This window comes from Kogia breviceps, chromosome 7, assembly GCF_026419965.1.
Source record: "Kogia breviceps isolate mKogBre1 chromosome 7, mKogBre1 haplotype 1, whole genome shotgun sequence".
NCBI lineage: Eukaryota > Metazoa > Chordata > Mammalia > Artiodactyla > Physeteridae > Kogia > Kogia breviceps.
The window spans coordinates 65,974,468-65,990,536 of record NC_081316.1 but is presented as its reverse complement, the minus strand read 5'-3'; the positions used below and the strand labels follow the sequence as shown (position 1 = coordinate 65,990,536).

The following is a 16,069-nucleotide window of genomic DNA, read 5'->3' as shown; positions in this document are numbered from 1 at the left end:
CCTTCACAGACTGGATACTGATGTCTGTCAACAAAAGGGCCAAAGTACAGGCTACAGGGAATTCCTCATAATAACAGTCATTGAACCACTGTTTCCTTTCCACATGCTAGGATACAAACAAACAAAACAAAGAAAGTCTCTGGCTTAGAAAGCTCACAGTTTACGTAAATTGAAAAAATGTAACACTATAGCCTTATACCAGTGTCTCTTGAACTTGAATGATGTATGAACCCCTTTTAAAGGAAAAAAATCATTGAGGTACTCAGTGCTGATAATCTAAATATGTTCAAATTTAAACTCAGTTTAAACTCCAATGCAACTGTAAAAGCAAATCTTTTACATAGTATTTATTCAATACAAATTTTAATGAAAATGAACAAAACTAAAAAACTAATAAAATGCTAATAACACGAATGCTACCGGACATGTTGAGTTCTTTTGCAATCAGCCTGCCAGGTCTATAGACGTATTCCAGCTGGTAAGTGAAGAAGAAATGATAGAATCAGAGTATCACATCTTGCAAACCCCTAATAAAATAATGAATCTAGGGCATAGTCATCACAAAAAAAAAAGGAAAAAAATAAAACCCCAGGGCTTCCCTGGTGGCGCAGTGGTTGAGAGTCCGCCTGCCGACACGGGTTCGTGCCCCGGTCGGGGAAGATCCCACATGCCGCAGTGCGGCTGGGCCCATGAACCATGGCCACTGAGCCTGCGCGTCTGGAGCCTGTGCTCCACAACGGGAGAGGCCACGGCAGTGAGAGGCCCGCGTACCGCAAAAAAAAAAAAAAAAAAAAACACCCCAAAACAGATACTACATGCAACTTGATGTAAGAACACACCATCACCTACAAAGCAGATGTGCTAAAAAAAAAATCATACCTGAATCATGCCAGTTGTCAGGATCTACTTTTAAACCTTCAGGAAACAGGAGAAAAAGATAAAAAAGATGGCGGGGGAACCATAGGTGAAAAGAGACATTTATGAGACATATGAACCAAATTCAGTGTGTAGACCTTGTTTGAATCCTGATTTGAACAAACCAACTACAGGAAGGAGGGAGGGAGGGAGGGAGGGAGGGAGGGAGGGAGGGGGGGGAGGAGGGAGAAAGAAAGAAATCTGAATATTAACTGAATATTTGTTGATATTGAATAAGTATTTTTATATGTGTTAATGATATACTGTGGTTCTGTTTTTTTTAAAGAGTCCTTATCTTTTGGGAATACATACTGAAATATTTATGCATGAAATAATATGGTACCTGTGATTTGCTTCACAACAATCCAGGGAGGAGGCAGGATATGGGCACTGGTTTAGATAAACTAAGAATGGCCATGAGTTGATTGTTTCACCTGTGTAATGGGTACCTGGGGTTCATGGGGTTCGTTGTATGTTTGAAAAATTTTATAATAAAAAGCTTTAAAGATGAAAAATCTAAGATGCTAGAACATTTAAAATTCAGGCATTGCTGATGGGAATATAAATTGGTATGTTTTATGAAAGGTAATATGACAACATCTATTAAAATAAAAATGCACATATCCTTTGACTCAGAAAATCACTTCTAGAAACGCAAACTCTGTGCTCACCATGTGTGATACAATATTCAGACACACACACAGACACACATGCACATTTATATAGGGATCCTCATTGCAGCCTTATTTGTAAAAGAAAAAGATTAGTAATAACCTAAACATCGTCAATAGGGGGCTAGCTAAATAAGTCATGGTAAATCCACTGAATGGAATACTCCACAGCTGTTTCTAAAAATGAGGATGACTCCACAGCCGTTTTTAAAAATGAGGATGTTCTTTATATACTGACCTGAAACAGTCTTACAAAGTGCAGGGATGTGTGTATAGTATGCTACTATATGAAAAGGAATGTACACATATAAGCATGTATGCTTATATATATATAAAATATCTATGAAGAATATAAATAAGACATTTACCATCATTTAGGCCTCCAGGAAAGGGACTGGGTTTACAGGGGAAAGGGATTAGGAATAAGACTTACATTTCAACAGTAGCATTTTGTACCTTTTAAATTTTATTCCATGTGTATGCATTGCCTATATTTTTTAAAAGATCTAAGTTTTAAAAGAAATAAAAACAAGATTAAGATGTTAAAAATATAAAGACTAGGGCTTCCCTGGTGGTGCAGTGGGTGAGAGTCTGCCTGCCGATTTAGGAGGGGACACGGGTTCGTGCCCCGGTCCGGGAAGATCCCACATACCGTGGAGCGGCTAGGCCCGTGAGCCATGGCTGCTGAGCCTGCGCGTCCGGACCCTGTGCTCCACAACGGGAGAGGCCACAACAGTTGAGAGACCCGCGTACCGCAAAAAAAAAAATAAATAAATAAATAAAAATAAAGACTAGCAATGTGGGAAGATCTTTGTAATACTATGGTTTAAAATAGTATACATAATTTTATCCACATAATAATTCATAATAGAATTATAAAACAGAATAGAATAGAATAATAAAAGATGTCTGCTCATAATCAAGTGCTGGAAACACACTAATGAAAAGAATGTTTTTTTAGGTGGGAGTGCAAGTCTTGTTTGTTAAAACTTTATAGTTATTATAATATGGTATGATAATAGGTAAGGTAAATTACGATTTAGTGAAAAAATTAGATTTTTTTAACATCTTTATTGGAGTATAACTGTTTTACAATAGTGTGTTAGTTTCTCCTTTACAACAAAGTGAATCAGTTATACATATACATATGTTCCCATATCTCTTCCCTCTTGCGTCACCCTCCCTCCCACCCTCCCTATCCCACCCCTCTAGGTGGTCACAAAGCACAGAGGTGATCTCCCTGTGCTATGCGGCAGCTTCCCACTAGCTATCTAATTTACATTTGGTAGTGTATATATGTCCCTGACACTCTCTCACTTCGTCACAGCTTACCCTTCCCCTTCCCCATATCCTCAAGCCCATGCTCTAGTAGGTCTGTGTTTTTTTTAAAATTTTGATTGCAAATATCTTGATTTCCATGAAGGTTTTCAGTCAGAGGCTTTTTTCATGAAGCAAGGTGCACCTGGTCACACTACCAGAGCAGGTTCTGTTTGGTTTCCTGACAGCCTCGCTGAGGAACAAGATGCTGGGCCAGTCACTGCAGTTGGTCATGTCCTCACACTTAGCACTCATTCACCAGACCTTGGACAATTTGTTTATTTATGAGGAAAAGACTTCTCATAAACAAGAAGAGGCTTTCTGGAGGTGGAAAAGCCAGGGTGTTAACTATCCTCTTTCATACACTCAGCTTCCTTCCTTGAGGAAGGGCCCCAGTGGGAAAGCGTAGGTGGGCTCTGCCCAGAAAGGAAGGAGAGTCAGGAACCCACAGCAATGGCCTGAGCCAATTCCACACGTCCGGCCTCAGCCTAACTCCGGCCTTCTGCCCTGCGTCCTCCTCAGCTCTGTCGACCCACCTGTTCTTGGAGGCATGTCTCCTCCAGGATACCTGCCCTGCTCACCCTCAGAGGCAGCTGTGGAAGAGTGGAAAAGAGCCCAGATTAGAAGCCAGGGACTGACTCTGCCCCAAACTAAGTGCATGACCTCAAATAAGTCACTTAGCCTCCCAAGCCTCAGTTTTTTCATCCATAAAATAAGCCTACCTATCTTGCTGTGCTGCCAGAAAAGTGAATGAGATCATCGTGTTGTCTCATTCTGGGTCCCGCACTATGTCTCTGCCTAGACTGCTTCTCAGTCTCCTTGGCCTGCTCCTCCTTGGCCCGTGCCTCACATTTATCAGTCCTCTGCCCTCCCCTTCTCTTTGGGCTCCCAGACCTAAACCATCGCTCATCACAGCCATGCTCCAGATCCAAACACCCAACTGGCCCTCTCCACCTACATCGTCCACAAGTATCTCAAACTTGATTTACCTAAAACTGAACTCATTATCATTCTTTCCAAACTTGGTCATTATCCATAGTTCTCTATCTCAGCAATACCTCTAACATCCACCCACTTGCTCAAGCCAGAAACCTGGGGATTTTCCTTGACTCTACTCCAGCATTCATGGATAACAGAAGCAGTAGCCATCTTCCACTACATGGCCTGGGAAACAGAGAAAGCTGGACTGAAGTAAGATAGAATGAAGCAAACTCACCAAGAATCATGGCAGAGAACAGGAGAGAAAAGACCATGTGGGTTCCTAAAGGGCTACATGCTCTGGTTCTGTTCTGGAGCCCAGCTGCAGCCCGATCCTTGGATTTTATGAGACCCCCCCAGTACCTTTTCCAATAACCCTCCCATTGTGGGGTTTGTTTGTTTTTGCTTAAGTTAGTTTGAGTTGGGTTTCTACACTTGCAAATACAAGAGTCCTAATTAATATAAACATATTTTATCTGTCAGCATAAGCTAGTCATGCTGTGGTAATGGACAACCCTCACATTTTGATGGCTGAACTCCACCACATGTCCATCAGCAGCAGGGAGCTCTGCTCATTGCAGTCCCTCAGGAAGCAACCGCCATCTTGAATGTTGTTGGTTACTGTTCCACAGAGCCAGGACTGGAACTAGAGTTGCCTGACTTCTCATTCAAGGCTCTTTCTATTCTTAACTGCCTGTGGTAATCCATCTCCAAGATGGCCATTAATGATCCTCACCTCCTATCACCCTTGTGCAGTCCCTTCCATACTGAATAGGGCTCACATATTAAGAGACTGCAGAAATGACTGTGTGACTTCCAATGCTGGGTCATAAAAGATATTGTGGCTTCCACCTTGTCTCTTTCTGGCATCACTTGCTCTGGGGGAAGCCAGTTGCCAGGTCATGAGAACATTCAAGCAGCCCTGTGGAGGAGTGATGACGAGCTAAGGTGAGGAATTAAGGCCTCCTTTTAACAACTACTACCAACAAAGCATGTGAGTGAATCATCTTGGAAGCTGATTCTCCAGCCCCAGTCAAACCTTCAGATGAGAGCTGCCCCAGCTGACATCTTGATTGCACCTGAGAGACCCTGACCAGAACCACCCAAGTAAGCTTCTCCCGAATTCCTGACCCACAGTATATGAGATAATAAATGTTTATTCTTTTAAGTCATTAAGTTTTGGGGTGATTTGTTACACAGCAATAGATAATTACTATAGAACCTTACAAACAGAGATCTTGTATAAGAAAAACTTACTTCTATCTTTGGCATTTGTACAGTGTGAGAAATTATTCTTCTCTTTCCCCTAGCCTCTGGCCTAGCTCATGTTACTAACTAAAAATAGCTATCAGGCTTGAGGAATCCAACCCAGGAACACAGAATCCCATTTTATTCTTTAAAGAGGCCTTTCCCTTTCCCTTTTATTACAGAAAGCACCCAGGTCTCCTGAAAATGAAAAAGCACCACATCACATCACCTTCACCTGGATGATCCAGAGAAATGATTCTTACAAAAATCAAAGGAACTGGAGCCCAGGCTTCCCCAGTTAAATACAGTATTGAGGAAATAATAAATATTTGAGAAATGACACTCTATGATATGAGTTTTTCTAAGCTGAGAAAATGGTGTCAACAGTAGTGCTAATGCCTTATATTTATACAGCATGCTTTTCATAATGTTTTCACATCTATATCTGAGGTAGGTGGGGAAGATATAAATAAACCAGGATACATATGGAACCAGTGGCTCAGAGCTCATGATTTGCCCATAGTCTCATGGTGTGTGAATGACAGGGCTGGGTCTAGAATCTGGGTTTCAGTGACTCCAAGTCAGGTGTGGTGCTTTCCAAGGCAGGACCTCCAGGCTGTGATAATATAAATGCCCTTCAGTTGGGGCTGTCCTCTGAGATCAATGTGCACTTGTAGGTCTCTTTAAAGGCCTCAAGGAAACGTGGTATTACTTCATCCACAGTGACATGCCTCTGGAGCTCCTTACTCAGGGAAGTGACACCTGTCCCAACCAGCCCACAGGGCACAATGTGCTCAAACCAAGTGAGGTCCGTAGAACAGTTCAGTGCCAGGCCGTGAGATGTAATGTGCCTTCCACAGCGGACTCCTGCAAGGCAAACCAATGGGTCTTAGAATAGGTACCCTCCCTCCCCAGGCTTCATGATCCCCCTCAGTGTGATGAGGAAACTGGACTAGACCACTGACTTTCCAACTTCGTTTCTACAGCACCCAAGGGGTTGTGCACAGATCAGGGGAGGGGGACAAAATGGGAGGAGAGGTGTGTCGCTCCACAGTAGCTGCACTTATTATGGAGATTACAGAAAATGTCCTTTAACAAAGAGATTCCTCCGTTGCTTAAAAAAAAGTTTGACAAAACTTTTTCACCCTTATTGTCCTGATACTGTGAAGTACCCTGGCAATTCACTTCCCGTGTGTCTCCATTGGTAAAAATGAGTGTTGAACGAGTTGGCCTCTGAGGGCCCTTCTGGTTCTGAATATTTCAGTGAAGAGGGTTAAAAACTTTGTTTCGTTTGTTGTTTATTTGTTTTTACATGTAATGAGGTATTTATTCAGCCTTTAAAAGGAAGAAAATCCTGACACACACTACAACACAGATGAACCTTGGGGACATGACGCTAAGTGAAATAATCCAGTCACAAAAAGACAACTACTGTATGATTCCACTTAAATGCGTTACCTAGAGAGGTCAAATTCATACAGATAAAAGTAGAATGGAGGTTGTCAGGGGCTAGGGAGAAGGTGAAATGGGGAGTTGTTTAAAAGTGTAGTTTAAATTTTGAGATAAAAAGAGTTCTGGAGATTGGTTGCATAACAATGTGGAAGCACTTAACACTACTGAACTGTACACTTTAAAATGGTTAAGATGGTACATTTTACATTATGTGTATTTTACCACAATTTTTTTTTTTAAAGGGGAAAAAAAAACCATTCACAAGAAGAAAGATACATCAGGACTAGCTCTGATTCAAAGCCCGCGCCAGATACACCTCCTGCTAGCCGGAGCTCTGCCCTCACCACCATTGGTCCGGCCCCGCCAGGCCCCGCCCCGAGGCGCTCACCGATTGCGCAGATCTTGCGCTCGCCCAGCCAAACGCCGGTGTAGGGTGGGGGCCGCGCGCGGGCCCCTGGTAGGCCCTGGAGCTCGCACAGGCGCACGGCGCACGCCTCCAGCGCCGCCACGTGGGCGCGCAGGCGCAGGCCAAGGGGTCGCAGGTCGAGTACGGGGTGGCAGAGCAGCTGGCCCGGGCCGTGGAAGGTGGCTAGGCCTCCGCGGCCAATGGCGCGCACCTCGGCACCCAAGGCCCGCAGCCGCGTCGCCTCCTCGGACGTCAGGCCACCGCGCAGCCCGGCGGTGTACACGGGCCCCGCGGGCTCGCAGAGCAGGAGCGCGCCTGCCTCGGTCCCTGGCTCGGCCTGCAGCCGCCGCAGCCAGCGCTCCTGCAGCGCCAGCAGCTCGGCATACGGCACCTGACTCAGCCGCAGCAGCCGTACCGCCGGTTGCCGCATTGCGCGGGCCGCTGCGTCTGCGGGGCCCCGCCTCCTGCCTGGGCCTGGGGGCGTGCTAGGAGGGGCGGGGACTCAGTGACTTGTCCGGAGTCTCCTCCCCCAAATGCTTGTTACTGGCTGTTGAGAGACTTAGGGCAAGGTGTGTCTCTTCATTCGTTCATTCCAACCAGTATTTAGAGCCTGCTTCTGTTCTGCAGGCCCTGCCCTAGCTGCTTGATACAATAGTGTACATTGTATGGAAAAAGAAGAAGGTCTGCCCTGGGAAGCTTACATTCTTACAGCAGGCAATAAGCAAATATTAAAGCATTAAATAAATAAGGTTATTCAAATACTGATAACTGCTATGAAAAGAAAAGTAAAATAGGGTAATACGTGTCCTGAGTGGAGTTCCCCAAGCAAGAGGGAGATTAACATGCAGGAAGTTTATTGGGGGGCGATGGGGTGAAGGTACTTTCAAGGCCAAGCCTGTAAGGGAGTGATGGAAGCAGGATAAGGCAGAAGGAGAGGTTAAATTGTGAAACTATCTAAGCAGAAGCCTCAGCCAATCCCAAAGAATGCTCTGAGCCTGGGATGACCTTTCAGAATTATTCCAAATTAAAGAAGGGGGCCAGAAATTTATGTCCTTGCATTGACCAGTGATGGAGGCTGTATGTGGACAGGTCCTGTAACTTTTGGCAAGGCTGTCCCTTGGAGGAGGGCAATTCCCAGAGAGAAATTGAGCCATGAGCAACCTACTCCCAGAAGCTGGGGGAATGACTGACGAGACCCTGAGGATGGATCTGGATCACAGCATCCATTATGTTGTATTGGAGTGTGATTTAAACAAATCTAAATTCATTTAATACACTTTTACTGGGTACCAACTATGTGTTTGGCCCATTGCTATGTGAAGAGGTTACACAAGACTATCCTACCCCTGTATTCCTAATGGCACACAGAACCCAGTTTTTATGTCCTCAATCTATCCTCTGAATGTGTCTTCTAAGCTGCAACCAAGGGTTGTTTAATTGAAAAGAAGAAAGCGGAGAAGTATAGAGAATAATGTAACAAATTACCATTTACCCACCATCCAGGCTTATCAAATTTTGATATTTTATTACTTTTGCTCAGGTCTTTTTTAATTTTAGAAACTAATAACATTGATCACTCCCATAGGTACCTGAAAGACATTTCATAAATGTAGACATAAAATCCTAAGCAAATATTAGTAAATTTATCCAGCAATAAAGTATTGTTTATCCCAGGAATTAAAATTGGCTTAACATTCTAAAATCAAAAAATATAATTTTCACCGAAAAGGAGAAAAACCATGAGATTATTTTCAATAAATGCAGAAAAGGCAGTTGGTAAAAATCAACACCTACTCTAACTAAAATTCTCATCAAACTAGGAAGAGAAGAGAAATTCTCCAGTCTGATGAAGTGTATTGCATCAATCAGGATTTAGATGACAGAGAAACCACACAGGTAATATCTTAATTAAATTTTTTATTTTGAGAAAATGGTAGACTCACATGCAATTGTAAGGAATAATACAGAGAGATCCTGTGTACCCTTTACCCAGATTCCCTCAAAGGTAATGTCTTGCCAACATCACAGTTGGGATATGGACATCGATACGGTCAAGATACAGAACATTTCAATCACCATAAGCATCTCTCATGTTGCTCTCTTATATCTACACCACTACTTAACTCCCAGGAAACAATTATCTGTGTTATATAAATAGCATCATATGGTATGTAAACTTTGGGAACTGGCTTTTTTTTTCCACTCAGCATAATTTTCTAGAGACTCATCTGGGTTGTTGCATGTATCAATATTCATTTCTTTTTATTGATGAGTAGTATTCCATGATATGGCTGTACCATAGTTTGTTTAACTACTCATCCATTGAAGAATAACTAGGTTATTTCCAGTTTTCAGATATTCTGAATAAAGCTGTTAAAAATATTCATGTAAAAGTTTTTAATGTGAAAATAAGTTTTCATTTCTCTGGAATAAGTGCCCAAGAGTGTAATTACTGGATCACATGGTAGCTGCATGTTTAGTTTTTCAAGAAACTGCCAAACTGCTCTCCAGAGTAGCTGTACCATTTTACATTCCTACCAGCAATATATATATGAATGATGTAGTTTCTCTGCATCCTTGCCAACATTTGCATTACCACTATTTTTTATTTTAGACATTCTGATAGGTGTATAGTGGTATTTCATTGTGATTTTAATTTGTATTTCCCTAAAGGCTAATGGTGTCGAACATCTTATCATGTGCTTGTTTTCCATCTGTATATCCTTTTCAATGAAATATCTGTTCATGCTTTATGCCCATTTTCTAATTGATTTTCATTTTTTTACTGTTGAGTTTTGAGAGTTCTTTGTATATTCTAAATACTAGTCCTTTATCAGATATATGGTTTGTAAATAGTTTCTCTCACTCTATGGCCTGTACTTTCATCCTCTTAACAGGGTCTTTTGCAGAGCAAAAGTTTATAGTTGTGATAAAGTCAAATTTATCCACTTTTCCTTTTATGGATTTTACTGGTCTAAGAAGTGTTTGCCTAGCCCTAAGTACTGAAGATTTTCTCCTCTTTTTCTCTAAGTTTTGAAACTTCGGAGGTTTTTGTTTTGTTTTGTTTTGTTTGCAGGTTATGTGTGTGTGTTGCCTATGGATGGATGTCCCATTGCTTCAGCACTATTTGTTCAAAAGGCTATGTTTCCTAATTTAATTGCTTTTACAGCTTTGTCAAAAATCAGTTGGGCCTACTTTTGTGGGCCAATTTCAAGGTTTTCTTCCATTGATCTGTATGTCTTTCCCTCCACCAATACCGCATATTCTTGATTGCTGTAACTATATAATAAGGCTTAAAATCAATCTGATTCTTCCTACTTTATTCTTTCTCTTTCCAAAATTGTTTTAGTTATTGCAAAATGGTTTCATTATTTGCCTTTTCATATACATTTTAGAATAATCTTGTCTATATCTAAAAAAATCTTGATGAGATTTTTATAAAAATTGCATTAAACTTATATATCAATTTGGGGAAAATTGACATATTTGCTACATTGGGTCTTCCAGTCCATGAACATGGTACATCTCACCATTTATTTAGATCTTCTTTAAATTCCTTCATCAGCATTTTGTAGTTTTCAGCATACAAATCTATATGTGTTTTGTTAGATTTCTGCCTAAGTATTTCCCTTTTTTGAGTGATTCTAAATGGTATTGTACTTTTAATTTCTGTGTCCATATGTTCATTGCAAATATAAAGAAATGCAACTGATTTTTTGTATGTTTATCTTGCATCCTGCAATCCTTGCTGAATTCACTTATTAGTCCTAAGAGTTTTTGGTAGATTCCTTAGACAATCTTGTCATCTGCAAATAGGGACAGTTCTATTTTCTTCCTTTCTGATGGGTATGCATTTAATTCCCTTGTTTTGCCTTTTTTGCACTGAATATAACTTCCAGTACTATGTTGAATAAGAGTAGTAAGAGCAGACATCCTTGCCTTTTTCTAGTCTTAGGAGGAAAGCATTCAGTCTTTCACTGTTAAGTATACAGTTAGTTGTAGGTTTTTTGTAGATGATCTTTATCAAGTTGAGGGAGTTTTCCTCTATTCCTGTTTTCCTGAGAGTTTTTATTATGAAGGATGTTGAATCTTGTCAGAAGCTTTTTTTGCAATGATTGCTATGATCTTGTTATCTTTTCTTCTTTAGCCTGTTAATGTGGTAGATTGCATTGATTGATTTTTTGGACTGACTCTTGAATGTTGACTAACCTTGCATAGCTGTAATAAATCCTATTTGGTTGTGCTGTAATTCTTTTTTTTACATTGTTGTATTTGGTTTGCTAGCATTTTGTTGAGAATTTTTACAACTAAGTTTATGAGAGATATTGGTCTATAGTTTTTTTTTTTTTGTCCTTCTTTGGTTTTTAGGGTAATACTAGCTTCATAAAATAAATTGGGAAGTATCCTCTTTTATTTTCTGGAAGATGTTGTGTAGATTGTCTTAATTTCCTTTAAACATTTGGTACAATTCTCTGTGAAACCATCTGAGCCTGGAGATTTCTTTGGGGGAGTTTTAAAATTACAAATTCAAATCTCTTCATAGTATAGAGCTCTTCAAATTATCTATTTCATATTGGGTGAGTTGTAGTAGTTCGTGTTTTTCAAGGAATTAATCCATTTTTTCTAAGTTGTCAAATTTATGTGTGTAGAGTTGTTTGTGGTATTCACTTGTTTTCCTTTTTATGTTTACATGGTCTATAGTGAGGTCCTTTTTGTCATTCCTGATGTTGATAATTTGTATCTTCTCTCTCGTTTGTCAGTCTTGCTAGAGGGTTGTTAATTTTATTACTTTTTCCAAAGGATCAGCCCTTTGTTTTATTGTTTCTATTATTTTTATGTTTTCAGTTTCATTTATTTCTGTTTTTATCTTTATTATTTACTTCCTTCTGCTTGCTTTGGATATATTTGGTTCTTCTTTTCCTGTGTTTTCTCAATGGGAGCTTAAATAATTGATTTGAGATTTTTCCTATTTTCTAGTATATGGATTTAGTGCTAAATTTAGTGATAACTTTTTCCCTCTCAGTGTGACTTTAGCTGTATCCAACAAAGTTTGGTATGTTCTTTGTTCACTTTCATTCAGTTCAATGTATTTTTACAAATCTCCCTTGAGATTTCCTCTTTGACTCATGGATTACTTTGAAGTATGTTGTATTCCTGTTATCCTTCTGTTACTGATTTCTAGTTTTATTCCATTGTGAACAGTGAACACACTCTGTATGATTCCAATTCTTTTTTTAAAATATTTTTTTATTTATTTGGTTACACCAGGTCTTAGTTGTGGCAAGCAGCCTCCTTAGTTGCAGCTCCAGGGCTCCTTAGTTGTGGCTTGCCAGATCCTCAGTTGTGGCATGCAAACTTTTAGTTGTGGCATGCATGTGGGATCTGGTTCCCTGACCAGGGATTGAAGTGGGCCCCCTGCATTGGGAGCATGGAGTCTTATCCACTGTGCCACTAGGGAAGTCCTTGTATGATTCCAATTCTTTAAAAAAATTTTTAATGGCCCAGCATGTGGTCTGTCTTGGTATATATTCTGTGGGCACTTTAAAAGAATGTGTATTCTGTGGTTGGTGGGTGCAGTGTTCTGTAAATGTTAATTAGAATCTGTTGGTCAATGGTGCTGGTGAGTTCTTCTATATCCTTGCTGATTTTCTCTCTAGTTGTTCTACCAATTGTTCAGAGATGGGTACTGAATTCTCCAACTATAATTGTGGACTTACCTGTTTCACCCTTAAGTTCTATCAGTTTTTGCTTCACATATTTTTCAGCTCTGTTGCTTGGTGCATATCCATTTATGTTTGCTATGTGTTCTTGGTGAATTGACCCTTTGTAATTTTATAATGTTATTGTCTCTGATAACTTTTTTTGCTCTGAAGTTTACTTTATCTGATATTATTTTAGCCATTCCTGCTTTCCTTTGATTAATTTTGCATAATTTATCTTTTCCATCCTTTTACTTTCAGTCTGCCTTTATTGTTACATTTAAAGTGAGTTTATTCTGTGATGAAGTGAGAGAGTGGCATGGGCGTATATACACTACCAAATGTAAATTAAATAGCTAGTGGGAAGCAGCCGCATAGCACAGGCAGATCACCTCTGTGCTTTGTGACTACCTAGAGGGGTGGGATAGGGAGGGTGGGAGGGAGGGTGACGCAAGAGGGAAGAGATATGGGAACATATGTATATGTATAACTGATTCACTTCGTTGTAAAGCAGAAACTAACACACCATTGTAAAACAGTTATACTCCAATAAAGATGTTAAAAAAATAAATAAAGTGAGTTTATTATACACATCATATAGTTGGGTTATGTTTTTTTCCACTAAGCCAACCTCTGTCTTTTAATTAGTGTATTTAGATCATTTAGGTTAAGATAATTATTGATATATTAAGGCTTAAGCCCTACCCTCTTTTTGTTTTTGTTTGTTCTCTCTGTTTATTATTTTTGTTTTCTTTTTCCCATCTTCCTGTGCTTTATATCATTAATCATATGGAAATGTAAATTAAAACCACAATGAAATATCATTATACAATCACCAGAATGGCTAAAAAGTAAGAAGACTGAAGGCATCAAGTATTGCCAAGGTTGCAGAGCAACCAGAACTCTCACATATTGCTGGTTGTAGTATAAAATGGTGTAAACACTTTTGACAAAGGTCTAGCAATTTTCATGAAATTAAATATACACCTATCCTATGACCCAGTTTTAATCCTAAGAATTTATCCATGATAAATGGAAACATTTATACCACAAAAAGATTTGTACAACAAAGTCCACTGCAACTTTATTTACAATATTTCCAAATTGGAAACAGCCCAGGTGCCTTTCAGTAAGAGAACTGATATACTGTGATATATTCATACAATGGAATACTGCTCAGCAATTAAAATGGACAAACTATCTTCCATGAGTAGCATAGTGTGTGGCTCACAGGAGTCTCAAGTACTATGACTATGCTAAGTGCTTCATGCAGTTTATCTTATTTAATCCTTCCAGCCCTAAGGGGTAATCATCATTATTATTGCTAAGCGCCTTGCGTATATTTTCTTATTTGATCCTGACACCAGCAGCTGGTATACTGAAATACAATTTAATTCCAATGCTAACCACCCAGAGTTAGCAGCAGACTCCACAGGTTCAAGAGCATACTTCCTGGGACTTCTCTGATGGCACAGTGGTTAAGAATCCACCTGCCAATACAGGGGACACAGGTTTGAGTCCTGGTCTGGGAAGATCCCACATGCCGCGGAGCAACTAAGCCCATGTGCCACAACTACTGAGCCTGTGCTCTAGAGCCTGCGTGCCACAACTACTGAAGCCCGCTTGCGTAGAGCCTGTGCTCCACAGCAAGAGAAGCCACCGCAATGAGAAGCCCGTGCACCACAACGAAGAGTAGCCTCCGCTCTCGGCAACTAGAGAAAAGCCTGTGTGCAACAACAAAGACCCAAAGCAGCCAAAAATAACTAACTAACTAAATAAATAAATAATTTTTTTTTAAAAGAGCATACTTCCCAACAAGACTGTCCTCACTTCAGATGCCAGTTGCACTTTTGAGGGTTCCCCAGCCACCAGCATTTCTGACCAAATACCTACAAATTCTGGGGTTCCCATAACCCCCTTGTGTTCAATGATTTTCTAGAAGAACTCACAGAACTCAGAAAAGCATTATACTTATGATTACAGTTTTATTATAAAGGATACAAATCAGTTTCAGTTAAATGAAGAGACACACAGGGTGGGGTCTGTGAGAGTTCTGTATGTAGAGCTTTCATGACCTCTCCTCATGGAATCAGAATATGTCACCCTACAGGAACACTGATATGTTCATCATCTAGGAAGCTCTACTGGGCTATGGTGTCCAGAGTTTTTATTGGAATTTCATTACAAAGGCATGATTGATTGAAGCATTGGTCACATGCTTGAACTCAATCTCCAGTTCTTCTCCTTGTCCCTAGAGATCAGGTTGGCTCAGAGTCTCAACCCTCTAACCACATGGTTGGTCTTTATGATGACCAGCCCCTATCCTGAGTCATCCCATCTCTTAGCAGAAACTCAGATTTATAATCCAAACAGCTCATGATAACAAAGATACTCCTATTACTTTGGAAATTCCAAGGGTTGAAATTCACCTTCCCAGTAATCAGGGACAGAGGCCAGTCAAATTCTTTATTGCATAAGAGATGGGCATTATTATTGCCCTCATTTTACAGATAAGTAGAGACCTACAGAGGATGCTCAAAGTCACACACCTACTAAGTAGCAAAACCAGGACTCAAACCTAGGTATGTCTGACCAAAATCTTGATACTCCTCCACTATATATATTGTCTGAAAATAAATGCTATTTCCTGAAAGAATAAATTACTAGGAAAATATCAAAAATGATTCTGAAATTTCTAGCTTGGGGGACTGAAAATGATCAAGGCCTTTCTAAGAACTTCATTGGTCCTCCATACATATATTTTTTAGGTCCTATCCTATATTAAAATATTTCTATATCCCATATAAAATATTGTTTCTTCATTGAAAATATTTTAAAGGATTTTTAAATTTTTACTTTGAAGTCATTTGCTATGTCTACTTAAATTATGACAAGATTTGATTTCTTGTCAGTCACAGCCCATACATGGAATGTTTGCAAAGTGAGAAAATCAAACTTAGAAATTTTGTTTTGTTTCGTTGTTTGTTTGTTTTTTATTTTTGGCCATGCCACGAGGCTTGCAGGATCTTAGTTCCCCGACCAGGGATCCAACCCATGCACTCGGGAGTGAAAGCGCAAAGTCCTAACCACTGGACCGCAGGGAATTCCCTACAAATTTTTTTTTTTTTTTGGTACACGGGCCTCTCACTGTTGTGGCCTCTCACGTTGCAGAGCACAGGCTCCGGACGCACAGGCTCAGCGGCCATGGCTCACGGGCCTAGCCGCTCCGCGGCATGTGGGATCCTCCCGGACCGGGGCACAAACCTGTGTCCCCTGCATCGGCAGGCGGACTCTCAACCACTGTGCCACCAGGGAAGCCCCCTACAAATTAATTTTAAATGTAATCAAATGTTTATGAATACCAACTCCAGCTCTTGCCTGAA

The 16,069-nt window shown here is 40.3% G+C and overlaps 2 protein-coding genes across 4 annotated transcripts in view; one reads left to right on the top strand and one right to left on the bottom strand.

Annotated features, from left to right (window-relative positions):
* POLD3 (DNA polymerase delta 3, accessory subunit) overlaps positions 1–16,069 on the top strand; it is a 179,855-nt gene that overhangs the window by 71,802 nt on the left and 91,984 nt on the right. The gene's annotated exons all lie outside the window — the stretch shown is intronic.
* LIPT2 (lipoyl(octanoyl) transferase 2) lies at positions 3,298–7,417 on the bottom strand. 2 transcript variants are annotated; one of them, XM_067038531.1, is made up of 3 exons: positions 6,970–7,417; positions 5,877–5,996; positions 3,298–3,496 (listed from the first exon to the last, which is right to left on the bottom strand). In XM_067038531.1, exons 1-3 carry the CDS (start codon positions 7,415–7,417, stop codon positions 3,387–3,389), a joined length of 678 nt encoding a protein of 225 aa, XP_066894632.1. In that variant the 3' UTR covers positions 3,298–3,386. The 2 variants fall into 2 exon arrangements, with proteins under 2 accessions (XP_066894632.1, XP_058926840.1); XM_059070857.2 differs by lacking the exon at positions 3,298–3,496 and having other exon boundaries at positions 5,667–5,996.

Coding starts and splice junctions, on each gene's coding strand:
- LIPT2 (XM_067038531.1), bottom strand. CDS start 7,417: ATGCGGCAACCGGCGGTACGGCTGCTGCGGCTGAGTCAGGTGCCGTAT. Junction 5,997..6,969: donor GCGCAAGATCTGCGCAATCG/GTGAGCGCCTCG, acceptor TTTGCCTTGCAG/GAGTCCGCTGTGGAAGGCAC. Junction 3,497..5,876: donor GACAGGTGTCACTTCCCTGA/GTAAGGAGCTCC, acceptor ACTCTTCCACAG/CTGCCTCTGAGGGTGAGCAG.